This window comes from Ctenopharyngodon idella, chromosome 10 (genome assembly GCF_019924925.1).
Source record: "Ctenopharyngodon idella isolate HZGC_01 chromosome 10, HZGC01, whole genome shotgun sequence".
Classification (NCBI taxonomy): Eukaryota; Metazoa; Chordata; class Actinopteri; order Cypriniformes; family Xenocyprididae; genus Ctenopharyngodon; species Ctenopharyngodon idella.
The window spans coordinates 478,557-497,500 of record NC_067229.1 but is presented as its reverse complement, the minus strand read 5'-3'; the positions used below and the strand labels follow the sequence as shown (position 1 = coordinate 497,500).

The window sequence follows — 18,944 nt, the reverse complement described above, 5'->3', positions numbered from 1 at the left end:
AACTATAACGATAACAATAACTAACTATAACGATAACTATAACGATAACTGTAAAGATAACAATAACTATAACGATAACAATAACTATAACTATAACACTAACTATAACGATAACTATAAAGATAATAACTATATGACACCTATAATGATAATAATAACTATAACGATAATTATAACACTAACAATAACAATAACTATAATGATAACAATAACTAACTATAATGATAACGATAACTATAACGGTAACTATAAAGATAACAATAATGATAACTATAGCAATAACTATAACTACAATGATAATCAAAACAACTATGATAATAATTAGAACAATTTTCTCTTATAGTAAATGTAATAACTACAACAATAACTATAACCATGCAGTTTTAATAATCACACTAACTCTAAGAGAATAGCAAAGACCACAACTATAACGATAACGACACAGAGAAACAATATCATTAGTTATTAAATTCAGAGCGATTTTTCCAGCTGATAAAAACATTGACAGCCAATCAGAATCCATCTTGCTTTAACTGCAGCGCTTATAATAAACAAAACAATATCGTGCAATGGTGTTGATGTTAAAGTTAATCATTATATATAGTAATATAGTAGTATAGTTATAGTAATGTTATTGTTATTATTACAACTTCAAGCTCGCTAAGGAACTTCTTAGCAGGATTTCAAGACAACACCATCAATTTTATAATCAAATTATAATCAAATTACATTTTTGTAAAATATAATCAAGCTACACTTCTAAAGTGTTTGAGAAGCAGCATGTTCCTTTCATAAGTGTCGTGTTTCTCCGGCTCAAAGCGTCGAGCAGCGAGAGCAGACGGGTTCAGTTACACAAACACACCAGAACCAGAACCTCCAGAGATCCTCAGGAAACTCAACTATGAGAGACTGTTCAGTGCCAGAAATACAGAAGCTGTCTGTCATCTGCTTTTCTGCCATTTTTAATATTTATATGAAATTAGATGAAAGTTGTGTAAAGCCGTTTACTAATAGTAAAAATATTACTTTCTCATTTTAAATGCTTAATAATTATTTAAAATGATAAACGAAATAATAATATAATTTATATTTTAAGGTTTGAGAAAAAAAAAATTCTAATAGTTTCTTTAAATTTATTAATAATAAAAACAATTATAAAAAATTATTATAATAGATGTGAATTATATTAAAAATATATTGTTAAGGAAGTTTTATCTGTTTTCCAGTGAAAAAAATCCTTGTAAATGAGATATATGTATACTGCATGACATAGATGAGACAAAAAACTTTAGCAGTGTACTATAATTATATCTATTATAAAGTTTTATTATTAAAGAACAGACTGTTTTCAAACAGGTTTTCCAAGCCTTTTTCTTGCCCTTATAATAATAAGAACTTTTTCACAGCACTGAATTTATGGTGATTTTGAACAAATAAAAACCAAAAAGTACTGAGCACTGAATAATTGTACATTATCTTAAGTCAAAAAGATTCTGCCTATCAGTGAAGGGCTCAGTGCGTGTGTTCATGAACACAAATCCCATCTCAGTGTTTCACCACTGAAGGCTTTACTGCTATTTACTGTGAGGATTTACAGCGGCAGAGAAAGACACATCAGCATCTCATAATCTCTCCAACTGATGCTGGAGCAAAAACACACGCGTTCAGCCTGATCCGGAGAATCCTGACGCTGTTACAGAAACATCTGCAGACCTCATGAACATTCACAACACAGAGACGTCAACACGCAGACTATTTTGAGCAGAAACAGATGAACTTTTGTTTTTCATAATCCAATTCATTTCAGATTTATTTCCACATATGAATGAGGCCTGAAACCGATCTGAGAATTCCAGGATCCATGTGCTTTTTTCCTGTTTACATGTTGGTGGGTCATATCTGATCTGTGCCAAATCGTAATTGGTTCACTTAAACCATGTAATATAAATGCGGCCTAAGTAGTGTGTCTCAAACCACTTATAATAGACTCCCGACCGGAAAGATGGAAGACGAGACTTTAAAGTTCATCATTCTGAAACAAAGATATTTATCATCAAACAGGAAATCACATCCCTGCTGCGCCTCACACACACACACACACACTCACACACACTCGTCCTCAGCAGTATTTTCATCTCTATTCTCCCTCTCTCTCAGCGTGGCACCGACACACGCCTCAGCAGGTGTGATGCGAGCGCTGCGTCCTGCTCTCTGATTGGCTGAGATGCGGCACCAGCTGTTACACATGTATGAATCGATCTATAACACTCTCATGTGTCACTAGGGGCTCTTCCTCTTTCATTAAAGACACTCTCGAGGCTCAGCGACAAAAAAACAAAGTCTTCGGGTTGAGCTAACGAACGCTAACCATTCTACACTGCACTGGCCATCTGACCTTTGACCCTCAGGCCTCACAGACACAAAGAGCAGCTGAAGCTCGGCTCGTATTTAACTGCATGTAAAGCAGGGCCCAACAATAAGGATGTCCTGATGGCCCGGGGCCAGTTGCTCCACTGCACTAAATCGTACATTTTTAGATCTCGCACATGTTTCTATGGCTTCCAAACTTACACATTTGTTCATATATTGAACATAACTGTGGCCAATTCTGCTTATTCAAACGTTACCAAAGTAAAGAGGTTTATTTGAGGTTTTGTTCAAATTGCAATGGTCTTGAAAGTTAGATTCGATTATATCTATCAGTGCCCTTAAACTCTATGAAACAGACATATTTCTGCAGTTTTGTCTCATAATAATTGGCCTGCAATGTATCTTTCTGTCAGAATGAACAATAATCATATAAGGCCAGCCGAGCGTGTTTCCCCGGAGGCTGTCCATCAGGCCACAGTCACGCGAGGACCGACCGCTATACATTCATGAGTAACAGTTAATGTGCACTGCTTCAATGTCAAATAACCTGAAGGAAATGGAGACAGATCTGCTAAACCAACATCCGTGTCCCGCAGCGGCACGACAGAGCATTCACTCGCTCATTTATTAATACCGAGCCACTGCATGTCAGAGCAAAGGTCATGTATTATACATCACCGAGAGCTACAAATGCACAGATGTCACGCAAGCTGCTAAAGAAGCACATGCTGAAAGAAACAGATTCTTACCTGAGACTGAGATCTTCATGGACGCCTCCAGCGGTCTGTTGTTGTCCAGAGCTCGGCTGAGTCGGATCTCTCCGGTGCTCTGGTTCAGAATCACCAAATTCAGCTCATTTCCAGCCTCGAAGCTGTAGTGGAGTTGATCCGAGACGTCTGGGTCGTGGGCCGGGATCCGCCCGATCACTCCCGAGGGGAAGCTGTTAGTCTTATCAGTTACGTAATTGTTAAAAATAATCTGGAAGTTCTTGAGGACGGGGACATTGTCGTTCTTGTCAATGAGTTTGATGTGGACCGTGGCTCTGCTGACCAGGGGGGCGGACGTGGCCTGAACCACGATGACGTACTCCGGACGCGTCTCGTAGTCGAGGTCGGTCAGAGCGGTGAGCTCTCCGGAGAAGATGTCCAGCTGGAAGATCTCAGGGATGTTGCCTTCAACGATCTGGTACATGATCTGAGCGTTGCTGCCTTCATCTGGGTCTGACGCAGATATATGGGCCACCACCAGCCCAATGGGACTGTTCTCCTCCACAAAGATATCAAACTCATCTTTCTCAAACACAGGCGGGTTATCGTTTACATCCAAAATGGTCACCTGAATGTCAACCGGCGTCTTGAGCGCCGGAACACCTTTGTCCACCGCAAACGCTTGGAGATTATAGATGGGCGTGTTTTCTCGATCAAGACGTCGCAGCGTGCGGACTATCCCCGATGTGGACTCGATGATGAAGTCGCCATCGCCGTCCTCTCCACCCTGGAAGGTGTAGAAGATGCGTCCGTTGAGGCCCGAGTCACGGTCAGTTGCCGACACCTGCAAAACGCTGGTGAACACGGGAATGTCCTCCATGACCGAGCCCAAGTAGCGGTCCCGCAGGAACACGGGTGAGTTGTCGTTCACGTCGTTCACCAGGATCTCCAGGTAGGTGGTGTCGGATTTCTGCGGGATGCCGTTGTCTCGAGCCGTGATGGCGAGCGTGTACGAAACTTGATCCTCGTAGTCAAGCTCCATTTGTGTGGTCACGGCACCACTGTCTGGGTCAATGTTAAATTGAGGGATGCTGTCATCCATGAAGTAGGTGATCCGAGCGTTCTCACCCGTGTCCTCGTCCGTCGCGCTGATCATCACCACAGTGGTGCCGACGGGCCGGTCCTCGTTGATGTTGACGGTGTAATGGGAGCTCTGGAAAACGGGCCTGTGTGTGTTGGCATCCGTGACGTTGACGTAAACCTTGGCCGTGTCGAAGCGCGTGCCGTCTGACGCCGTGACGGTGAGCACGTACTGTCGCTCTAGCTTGTAGTCCAGCGGTAGAGCGAGTGTTATCAGGCCTCCGCCGCTCTGACTGGTGATGGAGAAGCGGTTTCTTGTATTTCCGCTGGAGATCTGATACGTCACCACGCTGTTGATATCCTGATCGACGGCGGACACGGTGACGACGCTCATCCCCACGGCCGCGTCCTCGTTCAGACGCATGTAGTAGGCCTTCTGCGTGAACTCAGGGTTGTTGTCGTTGACGTCCAGAATAGTCATGCTGATGCTAGCGGATGAAGACATAGCCGGCGTTCCGTGGTCTCGCGCCTCCACTCCGAAGTTATAAAAGTCCACGCTTTCTCTGTCCAATTCCGATGCTACGACAATCCAGCCGGTGCTGTTGTTGATGGTGAACGGGAAGTTGGGCGTGGTCTCCGTGAGACGATATTCCAAACGGGAGTTATCTCCAGCATCAGCGTCGACAGCCTGAATGTGAATGACGGAATATCCAACCGGAACGTTCTCCAGCACCGTAGCCTGGAATGGAGTGCTGACGAATATGGGGGCGTTGTCGTTAACGTCCAGCACTTGCACCGTGACCAGGCCGCTGATGTTGGAGAGCGGCGGGCGTCCGCCATCTTGTGCTCGAATGCGAAGCGTGTACTCCTTATTCATCTCGTAATCCAGCTGACTCACCAGGTCCAATTTCCCCGTCTGAGCGTCGATGTAGAACTGGCCTCTCGTGTTCCCACTCATGATGCTGAAATGGACCACGGCGTTGTTCCCGCGGTCCTGGTCTGTCGCCGTCACCTGCAGGATTTCTGTGTTGGGCGTCAGGTCTTCGGGAACTTGAACGACGTAGCGTTTCTCGCTGAACTGTGGCGCGTTGTCGTTATCGTCCTCCACGACGATGTGGACGGTTGCCGTAGCGCTGCGAGGGCCAGGGTCGCGTCCTTGGTCGTTTGCTTCAACCAGCAGCATGTAGGATTCGACGGTTTCGCGGTCGACCAGACCTCGTGTGCGAATAACGCCAGAGCGGGAATCAATCTCGAACACGTCGTTAGTCCCATTGTTGTTCAGCAAATGATAAAGGATGTTTCCGTTGACGGGAGCGTCGCCATCCGTGGCACGTACAGTCAGGACCTCGTAACCTATCTCCAGATTTTCTCGCACGCTCTCTTTATAGTCCTGCTGCTCGAAGACGGGGTCGTGATCGTTCGTGTCGCTGACCGTTACGGTGAGAGTGGCCATGGCTGTACGTCGTGGAGTTCCGTGATCCACAGCCGTGACTCTGAACACATGCGTGTCCTTTGTTTCTCTGTCTAGTATCTCCACGGTGGAAACGACTCCGCTCGCTGGGTCAACGGCGAAAAGGTTGTTGGACCGACTGTCAAACAGGGCCTCTAAGAAGTATTCCAGCCTGCCAGCTTCACCCTCGTCCGGGTCAACTGCTTTTAAAACAACAACAAAAGTCCCGGATAGTTGATTCTCTGGAACGGACACCTGATACATGGGAGGTTGAAACTGAGGGTTATTGTTGACGTTCCTCCTCCTCCTGCTCAGCAGACCCGAGTCTGAGCGCGCGGCCCGCTGCAGTAACGTCCTCAGGTGTGCTTGTGTGAACGGGCCGCGACCCACGCGCCAGTGCGCATGCGCGACACCCGTATGTGCGCGTCCCACGCAGCGCAGTTGAAACTCTAGCAGAGAGTCGCGAGTGAAACACAGCGGAGCGGAAGTAAACAGCCGCCCTTCGGAGACGTAAAGCACTGAAGTCCCGGTTACGTTACAGTGCGTCGGGTTGCCCGGTAACACATCAAACACACGGAAAACAGCGGTGCCCGCCTCACGGCACTCTGAAGTGTCTATTAAACTTATAATTTCCACGTCCAGTTTTTCTTCCCGTTTGCGTTTATTCGTGCAGTTCTTTCCGTGAACGTGCACGCTATACTGGCTGGTTAAAAGGTGTCTAAAACCCGACGCGTTGTCCGCACAGTCCACGATCGCGTACACAGTGAACGGGTTCAAAAGAACCGAGTCGCAGTTCAAATTAGCGCCCGAGAAAGTGAGCACTCCCGCATCCGGGCGCAGAAAACTCTCCGCGAACCGGGGCAGGATGAGCTGGTCCAGCGCGCAGGAGGCGCTTCTCTCCAGATCGGCGATCGCGGTGCCCGGTCCCGCATCCTCACTCACATGAACAACGAAACAATCCACGAGCCACGGGAGTTTACACCACCCGAAAACGAAGAGCAACAAATCCCACTTCATCGCTCCTCGCTGCTGCTCTTCCACGGCGAATGAATTAAATCCAGTTTTTCCCCTCAAAGTTCGCGTGTGGAGTCTCCATGCTGATCCACGCACTGCGGTCACGCACACACCTCCGGTGAACACGGCTCGTGAATCTGGGGAGGGGGATCATTAACATAAACCTGATTCAGAGCGTCGGGAGAGAAAGAGAGAAAGAGGGGGAGGTTGGTGGCAGTGGGGGCAGATCTTAAAAGGGCAACTGCCCCAAGACACCCTGCCGATGCTATTCAGAAAATATCAGCTCTGGAGAGGAACATCAAGTCATTTTACTGAATGAAGAACTAAAGAATAAAACGAGAGACTCAATTATTTGTTGTCGAAAGAGCGCTGAAGTTGTTCATCATTATTTAATAAAAGTGATAATCGAATTTACAAATTCCAGAAAAGCTATAAAGATGGAAAAAACAGAGATATCTCAGCTAACAGGGAACGTTCTGGCAAGGTTCTCTCAAAGTTATGAACAAACGTTCTTCCAGTAACTTCCGTCAGTTATCTGGTCTTTAATAATTTTGGCACAAAAACATTTATACATGATTCACAGGACGTTTTTTCTGGAATATTTTAGTGGACGTTTGTCTATTTTCTTTAAACGTTAGAACGTTCGTCAGAAGTAACATTTCCCTATGGAATGTTTCCTTAACGTTCGCACAACTAACATTAAAGGACATTATGAACCTTCAGAATCCAATAAATCGCCACATAATAGGTTAATAATACAAAATAAAATAAATACAATTAGATAAAAATAAAAACACCTGACGCCTGATGGTTTGGTTATTTGTTCTGCTTAGCAAGATTAACATCATTAATATACATTTATAAAGGCACAAAATATAAAAATAAATAAGTTATCCGTTTTCAAATTAAACAGAAATACAATCTACAGCAAAACAACATAAACACATTTAAAATATCAGTAAAAGGTGTCTTTTTTCAGATAGAGTTCTTCTGTATTTTGCATCACTGACGCATCAATCTGTTTAAATAATGCTTAAAATGAATTTTTCTTTTTTTAACTCCAGAAATGTTTGTTGTCTTGGCGCCTCCTGCTGTCCTGAACATGTCACCGCATGCGCATTTCCGTTTTTCCTCACAGAAAGTTAAATAAACTTTGAATGAGTGGGTTATAATAATATTTAAATACCAATGCGTTTCATATTTACATACCTACTTACACACCTGAAACATTTAAATCAACAGCTGTGAATAGCGTTTGTATTGGACCATCATCGATAGAGGGCGCGCTGTTCTACTGGATGATGTGAAGAGGGGAAAAGAGTCAAAAATGAAGCAAATATCCTAGTAGTCTACATGATCTATTGAACCTACAGATCATTTCTGATTAACTGTCTCTACCGGATATGATTTATGGTGTAAAATCGTTTGATTTAATATTTTACGCGTCACGTATCTCGAACTAAAGTTTCATATGTTTTAGATAATATTCTAATCTGCCCAGCAACGCCTCGGCGAAGACTCGCGCGCTTTTTTTCCTGAGGGGAAAAAATAGCCAATGTCGTCTAAAAAAAATAAATATCGAGAGTAATTAAAAGAAAAGAATAAGAAAATTCAAATATTAGAGTCCAAAGTTTAAACATTAAACCATCAATTAACTGCTAGCATTTATTGAAGGCTAAAGATTAATCTTGTCTAGACGACTGTAAAGGTAAGTCTCCCATCACCAACCGCAGATTTACTGAAAATTCATTTCATTATGATATGATCAAATCACCAGAGAAGTTGAGAGATAATTCGTGATAATGACTGACTGATTCGACACTATGCGGTCTATTACACGGCTACTTTAATAAACGCTGATGAAATATTGATTAGCGTGTAATTGACTATTATGTGAGAAGAAAGAGAGCGTGTCGTGATAAGAGAGACATGATAGTGACTGACTGTCGAACTTGTGTGTTTACCAGCATTTTAAAGCGATTCTGACAGTAAAAACACAACGCACACAGTTAGTTTTTCCTGTTTTTATTGATGCTGGAGGCCCTAATTCAACATAAACTGTAAGCTTTACAAAAAACAAACAAAAAAAAAGACCAAAAGAAAAAAAAAAATAAACTTGACAAATAATAATCCACCCCGTAAGAAAACAACGAAACCGTCTGACGCTCCCAGATGGACAGAGAGAGAGACAGGAGGAATATGTTTGCTGATTTTGTTAATGACAGATTCACACACACTCTTGCGCAAACACACACACTCACACACACTCATCTGTGTGGATTCAAACAGAACGTTTAATATTAACAGCAAGATCAATATTAATGATAAAGGTCATAATACATACATGTGTATATATATATATATATATATATATTTATATATATATTTATATAATCACCCGCCTCTCTGGGGCTCCTCGTTTATTTCTGACGCACATAAGTGACAGGTGGGTGAGACTACTCAAACTTGTTCTTCTGATGGCGGGAGAAAAGCTCCGCCCCCACTGTGATGTCACCAAACAGATCTTAATACTACATGATTACAGACCAGAGAGACAGACAGGCGGAGAGAGAGACAGCTGAAAATACAAAAACAAAAAGCCTTTTCTCCTTTTCCATTTGTTTTCCACAGATGGAGACAGACAGATGTGAGGTGGAGAGACAGAAAGAGTGAGACAGACGGAGAGAGAGAGACGGGTAGGTGATCGTCTCTAGCTTTGCTGCTTGCGTTGGCTAAGCGCTATCATCAGGTCGTTCTTCAGAGCCTCCTGCTTCGATTTATCCGCAAGCGTCTGGACGCTCCTGAAAAACACCAAACACAGAGATTAGACGGGAACCACACACACATTCATTCGTCTTTTCCATCAAAAACGCATCAACCTCAGGAATCTGCACTGAGTTTAATGGGCTTCTCACGCATTAATATTGGTGAGCTCTACCCAGAATGCACCTGCATGCAGTTAGTGTGTTTGTTAAGGCAGGCAAACACACGCAAACGCCTCTGACCCTAGTCAATGTAGATCTGACGCTGGGTCAGAACCTGAGAGAGCTCCCGCTGCAACTGACGGTACTTTTGATTATCAGGAAGAGACTCGATAGATCTGGAGCCCACGAACCCAACGACAGACAGAGAGACAGAAAGAGAGAGGAATGACAAACCGTGAAAAACAGATGAGGAAACCTGGACAGGAAGAACACTAGAGATGATGAATCTGTAATGAATCTGTTTTTTTTTTTCCAGAATGAATCAATTTGCGACCAGAATAATCAAACAAACACTGGAGTCATTTTTTTTGGTAACATGGAGTAAATGATTCTTTAAACAAACCAAAACTGTTGTGGACGTTCATATGAGAAACGTGGGTAAAAATGTGGATTTTCTGATTCATAGAAGGAAAACACGCAAATCTATTCAGTTCTCGCTGGACGCGACCAATGTAGTCTGATTCACCACCAAATGACTCTTCTGAATCAGTTCATTCAAGAAGACACACAAACTCAGAAGTTACCGTTTCAACAGCTTGTGAATCTGAACCAGGTTATTATCGTTAACTAAAGCCAAAGCTGTAATTGATATAAAGCTGGAAAATGAAACGAAAATTAGAAACGTTGCCTTGGCTGAAATAAACTGAAATAAAAATAAATTAAGCCTAAAAAGCAATATTTAAAAAAATAATAATAATAAAATGAAATTACTAAAAATTTAACTAAAATTAACATGAAAACTAAAAATATAAAAATAAAAGCTAATTAAAAATAATTAAACTAAAATAAAAAGTAATAGAACACTGATCTGAACTGAACTAGGAAGCGATTCATGATTCACGAGTCTCAAGTACAACTGTACGAGTTTGTTCATTTTGAGTTTGAACATGAACTGTGTACAGTTCAGCGAGTCATCAGATGGACTCTAAACCAGTGCGTCAGAGACTGGTTTGTAAGTCGGTTCATTAAAAGAATCACTCGTTCATGATTCGGATCACTGTAGTTGTGTTCAAACTCAAAATGAACCAACAACTACAGTGATCCGATTCATGAACGAGTGATTCTTTTAATGAACCGGCTCACAAACCAGTCTCTGACGCACTGGTTTAGAGTCCATCTGATGACTCACTGAACCGGAGACAGTTCTTGATTCACTTGTGTTCAAACTCAAAATGAACCAACAAGTGAATTAAGAACTGTGTACAGTTCAGTGAGTCATCAGATGGACTCTAAACCAGTGAGTCGGAGACTGGTTTGTGAGTCGGTTCATTAAAAGAATCACTCGTTCATGATTCGGATCACTCTAGCCGACAAGGACAGCGCAACAGAGCGATGAGTTGACTCTATTGTTGTGACGCTGTAGCTTGAGGAAACAGTGTTCCCGTACGCCACAGTAAACACATGAGTAGAAGAATGCAGAAGATCCAGAAGGAAGTGAACATCATCCAGTCTAGTGTTTGATCTTTTGATCAGCAGCACACGCACCTCAGGCCGTTGACGATGTCCTTGGTCTTGCCGAAGTAAATCTCGTTGAGAGTGGAGCGGATCTTGTTCTCCATGTCCTGACACACACACACACACACACACACACACAGTTTCAGCATGTATGACGACACGTGTAACCTAAAGCAGCACTGAAGTGTGTGTGAATCACCTCCACCAGGCGGCCGATGTTGGCGATGTGAGGGGAAGATTCACCGACCGTCTCATCTTTCTCCATCTGAGAGACAGAGACAGAGAGGTCAGCAGCGCACAGTAACTGGACACCGCGGCTATAAGTAGAGCGAGAGTGAGGGCGTTACCTGTCGGGTGAGGCTGCCGCCCAGGTTCATGGTTCCAGAGCCGGTTTTGGTGGTCTGCAGCCACAGCATGACGGTGGACGTGAGTTTATAATGAGCCGTGCGGCCGCTGGACTTCTCCTGGAAAACACACACCACCGCTTTACATTCATTACACCACACTTTCCTGCTGATGTCACTTCCTGGATGTGTGGCTCACCTGCACCTCCACCACATGGATGGAGTCCCAGCAGCCCTTGATCTTCTTGGAGCCGTCGCCGGCTTTCTTAATGAGGATGACGCCGGCGAAGCCGTGATCCAGATCCCACAGGTAGACGGAGGAAACCCCGCCCTCAAAATACCTGCGGGAGGAGCAGAGCGCGTCAGTCAGGGCCGCTGACCAATGGCGGCGCGGCAGCTGTGGGGGGCGTGTACTCACAGGTCTCTGTACTGGTCGAAGGCGTTGTTGGCCTCCACCTCCAGCTTACGCAGACGCGCGGACGGCATGGCGCCATCGTCGATCGGAGGCTCGTATTTATTACTCCAGGGGGATCTGACACACACAGGAGCACATGACACTGAAACACCTTCGATTTTTCAAATGTTAGTAAATGTTAGTAATCAAAAAGCACTTCTAATTAATTTAAATCATGAAACTTGCAGAATTTAAAAACAATTTATAAAGAGTTTAACAAAAATGACATTTTTAGGGCACTATGAAATACATTTTATTTTCCCAAATTACCTTTTAGTTTTCCTGAATTCCCTTTTTTTTTTCCATTTTAATTTACCTGGATTTTATTTTTATTCTTTTCTAATTTTTCTGAATTACATTTTTTCATCTTAATTCTTCTGGATTAGGTTTTAATGTTTAAATTAAATTTTAATAATAAAAAGCATGTCTACTTAATTAAAATTGCAATTTAACAAGTATTAACATATATTAAAATTAACAAAAATTTTTAGGGCCCTATGAAATACATCTTATTTTCCCAAATTCATTTCATTTTTCAATGGTTTAATTAAACTTGAATAACCAAAAAGCATGTTTAATCAACTGAATTCAAAAAAACTTTAACAACTTTATTTATTTTTTACAATAATAGGACCCTATTAAATGTTTTATTTTTTCAGAAATTGTGTTGTGTTTTTAATTTTTCTGGATTCAAACATTGGCAACCAAACAACATTAGCGATTAAATTAAACTTTTAAAATTTAAACCAAATAAAATTTAACAATTTCTCTAATTTTTTTTAGCAAACAAAGCCTCTCCGTATGTGAACGAGCAGCGTGAACATCCGTCTGAACATCTCATCTTGAGAGCGAGGGAAGGACTCGCACCTGTAGGAGTCGCCGTCGCGGTTGTAGTCGCAGAGCAGATAGTCTTTGCCCACGACTTTATCGCGAGCGATCTTCAGCGGCTGATCCACGGACGACAGCAGATCTTCACACAGGCTGGGCACCTAAACACACACACACACACACACACACACACACAATAAATGATTTACCCTGCCGGAGAGGAAGTGGATTCCTTCAGCAACCTGTCAGACACTCATTATTGAACCATCAGCCGTCACACACGCTCACTTCCTGAAGGTGAAAATCACACTGGAGCAGCGATGAGAAACATGTGACCGAACCCAGAGAGCCGCTGCTCCTGCGGCGTGACTGACACCAGCGCTAATAACGGCTAACAACGCTTAGAGACACAGAGCAGCACAGCGAGGTGATGTGAACGAGAGGAAACGAGTGTTTCAAACGTTCATTCAGACAAAAATGAAGCATTTACTCACAAAAGCAGATATTTAGCAGAATGTTCATGATGCTCTTTTACTTATAATGAAAACAGATAGTGATCAAACTCCAAAAATGACCAAAAACAATGTTAAACACAACAAAAGTATCATAACTGTTGTTCACGTGACTTCTGCGCTATACTGAAAAAATACTGTTCAAATTTTAACTCAAAGATCGCAGGACGTTTTTCAAGAAAATACGATTTCAGTCTTTCTCCGTCAAAATGTCATGTTTAATTCAGTGTTTCTTTCTTTGTAATTATTTGCATAATTTACTAGAGATTTTTGAGTGAAACATTTCAATGCCATGCAAATTTTTTTGTCTTCTTAAGTCACATGATTAAAGTCAAATTTAACATTTGGTCAGTGATATTCGAGCGCTTCAAGGGCGATCATCAGAGGAGTGTTTCGTTATAAAATAAACTATTCAAAATGTTCCTTAAATGAAATAAAGATGAAATAAAATACAAGAAATATTAGATTAAAAACTGTTTAAGTTTTCATTTAACATGAAAAACATTTTTAAGATGAAAAACTTGAAAAACAAACAATTATGTTTAAGTTTTTCATCTAATATTTCTTGTATTTTATTTCATCTTTTTCAATTAATGAATATAATATATATATATAAGTATAAAAACAGAAATGTTGCATGGCAACTAATTAAAATAAAATAGGTTTAAGTTAAAGTACTAAAATTACTAAAACCTAAATAAATTTAAATTAAACTTATATTGAAAATTTTCTAAAAAACAAACTAATAAAAATGACAAAAGCACATACTAATGCTAAAAAAAAAATAATATATATATACACACCCACACACACACACTAAAACTGAAATATAAATTAAGGCTAAATAGAAATAAAAAACTAAAAACACAAAAATGAAAGCACAATACAGTGAAAGCAATACACAAAAATAAAATTTAATTCTAACTTTGGTATGAGCGTATATAAACACTAAATGAACACTGCATCAGTGGATAAATGTCTCTGTTCCTCACACAAAGCATCATATGACTTCAGAAAAGGTAAAAATATAACGCTGGAGTCTGTTATGATTCTCTCGTTCACACAGAACACGACGTGAGCAGTGGCATGGGGAAAAAACGCAGGGTCTCGAGACGTGTTTTATAAAAGTTGAACTGATTTTGAGTGCCATGTCATGCGCGAGACGCTGCAAAAGACGCAAGCACAACGGTTTTGCGCGTCCGTCTAGCACGTTTACATAGAAAAACAATGGAAAAGTAGCGCATTGTAATGGAAAACGCGTTCTGTGTGAACGGCCCCTCACAGTGTTTTGGAGCTTGACAGCATGAACATTCAGCTGAACATCGTCTGTGTTTTACTGAAGATAAAATGACTCATTCTCAGCTGAACCGCTCCTGTACTTCACACTCCACTGCGGGAATGAAGGAAAGTCACGAATGAGGATCTCAAAGGGGCAGTGAAAACACAGGCACGACACTGAAGTCGTCTCACACTGACCAGGTCGATCAGGTCGCTGAGGTTCTTCTCGATCTGCTGCGGAGGCAAACGCCTCATCAGGTCCAGCGCACAGTCCAACTGCTGCTCGTTCTGAAACAACAACAAACAACAACACGGTCAGATCTTATCTTCAAAGGTTTGGGGTCAGTAAGAGTTTCTGAGAGAAATGAATACATTCATTCATCAAGGATGCATTAAAGTGATCAAAAGTGACACTAAAGACTTTTTATTCATCAAAGAAACTGTTTTCAACATTGATAATCATCATAAATGTTTCTTGATCATCAAATCATCATATTAGAATGATTTCTGAAGGATCGTGTGACACTGAAGACTGAAGTCTTTTTATAAGCTTTCAACAATTACAAATGAGACATAAAACGTTACTGAAATTAAATGAACACTTGTTGACGAAATCCTTCAAAACATATGAAAAAAAGAATATTCGTTATCCATTATTATCATCCATTAATTCAATAATGTAGGTAGGTTTTGAATGTAAAATACCACTTCACAAAATTACAAAACTAGCTTTAATGTCAAATGATCTCATTTCCCAGCATTCAACAGTTAATGTCGATGTTTGAGTTCACTCATCTTCACGAACCCTGATTTAGGCCAAGAATAACAAATGTCCTCAAACGTCCGATCTGTCATCTGGTGAACATTAACATGACATTTCTGGTTTCGAATCTGAGAGTAAACATGTAAAAACCCGTGAGAACAAGCCGAGGGGCCGCAGCGGCTCTCGGGGGCCGTCATGGACCGTCCAAACAGCTTCAGCGACACCTCCTGCTCCTGACACCGAGTTTACATGTGAGGGGTCAAAGGGCACGGACCACCACCTGCTCCGGGCCTAAATGTGGCTGGTGTGAAGAGCGTCTGCTCCAGCAGAACATCTAAACTGGACTCGCCGCTGAAGCACAAAGCAGAGATAAACACTCGTCTGGCTGAAGGGCTGTGGTTTACTCTGTCCCTGAGACAGATCTTCGCTTCAACCAAAAGAACCTGGCCTCTCATTTATATACACAACCTCAAACACTGTCAAAATACTGCAACACTAAAACCCTCAGACCCAACAAACAAGCCCTGAACGCTGCCCGTTAAACGCTGATATGTACAGTGACAATTTAAAGGCACAGTTCAGCAGAAAATGAACACCCTTGTGTTGTTCCAAACCTGTACGAGTTTCTTCTGTTGAACACAGATAAAGATCTTTTGAAGAAGCAGACAGTTGACGGTAGCCATTGACTTCAATAGTATTTTAATTTGGGGGTGAAATATCCCTTTAATGACAGTGAATGTGACCCGCAGAAAAATACTGACGTGAAATAAACACTTATTTTACACGGCATTGTCAGCAGAGTTTACAAGAGACGCAAATGACTTCTGTCCCTCAACCTTCAAACACTGACACCAAAATAATAAACTCTCAAGCCCTAAATTTAACTAAAGTAACTAAGCCTTAACGCTCAGTTTTTGCTCAGATCTGATTCATTTGTATATCTGTTCACATTGTTGTTTTAAATGTGGCCAATATCAGATTTCCAGTGTGAACAGATCATGGTTCTGAACTGACCTGCATGAGCATAAGAACAATACAAAAGGGGTTGCCAGGTTTTTACCACAAAATTCACTCAATTGCTTCTCAAAACTAGTCCAGAACTAGCCCAATCACATTCCGTGGGGGTATCCCATATAGTGTGGTCGCTTCAACCCACGGTGTTGCAAAACAACCCGCGGTAACAGTGAAAAAGTAACCCAATTCTGCTGGAAAATCGTGGACTTGGAAACACACACAGTGCGCTGTCATACGGAAGTAAACACGTAAGTAAGCAATTACGTGTTTATTTATAGCGTCATCTACCGCAGAAGCCAGCAAAATTAGGCAATATGAAAAATAAAGAAAATGACGTGACAAAAGAGATCAGAGTTTTGACAGGTTTATGACACGAGCCTCATGTTTTGCTTGTATTATAGAGCTGTCGAGTTCTGACACATCACTGCCTTTCACAACTGTATTGATAACTTTGGTTATGTAAAATCTTTGAATAGACTCCCATGAGCGCAGAATCGTGACGAATGTTGATCTCGAGTGACATAAAAATCGCATGAACTCCGATATGACTGTTCACACTTCGCATTACGAAACATCTGACCTGTACCAGATTTAGTACTAAATATGGAAGTGACACAAATCGGAATTGAAAAGATCAGATTCCATCTGGTTCACACTGTTCACACAAGAGTCACATGTGAGCAAAAAAATCAGATTTGGGGTATGTTTACATGGCAATGATGTACTAAAACAGAAATGTTTTTCCTTTGCGTTTTTGGGAGTACAGATGAAGACATTTTCAAAAACGATCCCAGTTCACACAGATTCGTGAAAACGACAAAAAAACGCTGTATTCTGCTTCCAGGCCAGTAGATGGCGACGTCACTGTGTAAAGAAACACTACGCGCCTACTGCGCATGACGTCACAAATTCACATTCCTGTAGTTTACACGGAGACGATAACTATCGTTTTAAAAAAAAACTTGCACTTTGAAACCTGTTTTCAAAAGTTTGCATTTTCAGGCCCCCAAAACTCTGTCGTTGTGTAAATTAATGGCCTAAGTTTTTCGTTTTTAGTTGAAAACGGCCCCCTAATTCAGCATTGATATGCTTCAAACACCTCAAACTAGTCCAATTCAATGTTTCAATGAGTGACTGACTGCCAATTAAATATTTTACATTAACAATTTAGTGACAGCAAAGGTGAACCAACACAAATGACCACTTCTGTCAATCGCCAAACGGTCTTTATTAACCAACTAAACCCCCAAAATACCAGCTAAAACATCCAACAATACCCATCAAACACTTACATAATATTTAAATACTAAATAAATATTGAGCCCCTAAAAAGCATCTAAACCCTACAAAATAAAAAATACCTAAAAAAAAAAAAAAAAAAAAACAGACTAAAACCTGCAACACTTAACCCAAAAACTCCAGAATTAAACCCAAACAAACACCAAAACAACAAACACTAAACCCACAGAGACTAAACTCAGACACAACCCTAAAAACTAACAAAATATTACAAAAGCCTCAAAATAAATGCCTCACACACTAAACCAACAAATATTAAACCCTCAAAAATACCACAACAAAAAACTACACCAAAAACTAAACCTCAAATACTAAATTCAAGAAAGGCCAACAGTACAAACACTAAAACCCTCTGAGAGTTAAAAACATCTTAAACATAAACACTACACCCTCAAATAACCCCAAAAACACAACAAATCCCATCGAACACTGAAATCATTCTGTCAGATAAACATCAGACACATGAATACTAAACCTACACAATGAATAAACACTAAAGATCTGAAGACTTTTCTACAAAAACAAACCCCTGCTAGAGCACTAAAGCTTCGGTGTTTGTTGTTGTTTTTGTGTTTTGAAGGATTCCGTGTGTTTTGTGTTATAGTGTGTGTTGTAGTGTGTGTGTGTGTGTTCGGCTCTCGGCTCAGATTCTGGGAGGCGCTGCGCGTCTCTTCCTAAAACGGGCATCGACCCAAAGCCCGTCCCGGGCGGCTCTTACCATGTCTGCGGCGCTCGGTCGCGGTCTCTGCGGGGCTGAAGGCTGCGGCGGCGGCGGGTTCGGTTCGCTGTGCGAGTTTGTTTCAGTCTGTCTGGACGCGGTTCGGCTTCGACTCTCAGACGGAACCCAGCCCTGTCAGCGCTTCACTTCCTCATCCGGGCTCCTGCGGGGGAGGGGCGCGATGCATATCCGGGTCATTCCGCTCCGATACCAGGAGGACCAATCACAGACGATTTAGTAAGGCATGGCCAAATATAGAAGAACAGGGGCGTGGCGGAAACTAGGAGGGCGGGGTGCGTGTGCGGGCGGTAGGGGGCGTCAGAGAGCAGCGCTGAGTACTGGAACAGTGAAAATCTGACTTTACAATATAACATTTATTTTATTCTCACTTAAAATGAATAGATAGATAGATAGACATACATTTTGCATGCATTAGCATATCATTTTGAACTCTTATGAACATTAAATGTTTAATCAATTATTTAGAAGTTCTGGTATGTTTTTAAGTGCAGGTATGACATATTCTTCAGCTAGGATATTTATTATTTATTTACATTTTATTCTTTAAGGATCAGGATTTTACTGTGTATGAAGACATTAGAAATTCATCATTTAAACAGGGCAAATGTAGAAAAGATGTTAGATAAGGCATCATTTTAGTATATTCTAACAGT

General features: G+C 41.5%; 2 protein-coding genes across 3 annotated transcripts in view; both read right to left on the bottom strand.

The window, feature by feature from the left end:
* celsr2 (cadherin, EGF LAG seven-pass G-type receptor 2) overlaps positions 1–6,806 on the bottom strand; it is a 44,659-nt gene extending 37,853 nt beyond the window's left edge. The window contains exon 1 of the mRNA XM_051910532.1: positions 3,120–6,806. Within this exon, the coding sequence (XP_051766492.1) occupies positions 3,120–6,624 (3,505 nt within the window). The 5' untranslated portion in view covers positions 6,625–6,806. The remainder of the gene's footprint in view (positions 1–3,119) is intronic.
* A 1,824-nt stretch (positions 6,807–8,630) lies between these two features.
* capzb (capping actin protein of muscle Z-line subunit beta) lies at positions 8,631–18,468 on the bottom strand. 2 transcript variants are annotated; one of them, XM_051910577.1, is made up of 10 exons: positions 18,271–18,468; positions 14,675–14,764; positions 12,726–12,847; positions 11,823–11,936; positions 11,604–11,745; positions 11,408–11,524; positions 11,260–11,325; positions 11,091–11,167; positions 9,627–9,721; positions 8,631–9,422 (listed from the first exon to the last, which is right to left on the bottom strand). In XM_051910577.1, exons 1-9 carry the CDS (start codon positions 18,271–18,273, stop codon positions 9,628–9,630), a joined length of 825 nt encoding a protein of 274 aa, XP_051766537.1. In that variant the 5' UTR covers positions 18,274–18,468; the 3' UTR covers positions 8,631–9,422; position 9,627. The 2 variants fall into 2 exon arrangements, with proteins under 2 accessions (XP_051766537.1, XP_051766538.1); XM_051910578.1 differs by lacking the exon at positions 9,627–9,721.
* Between the last annotated feature and the right edge of the window lie 476 nt (positions 18,469–18,944).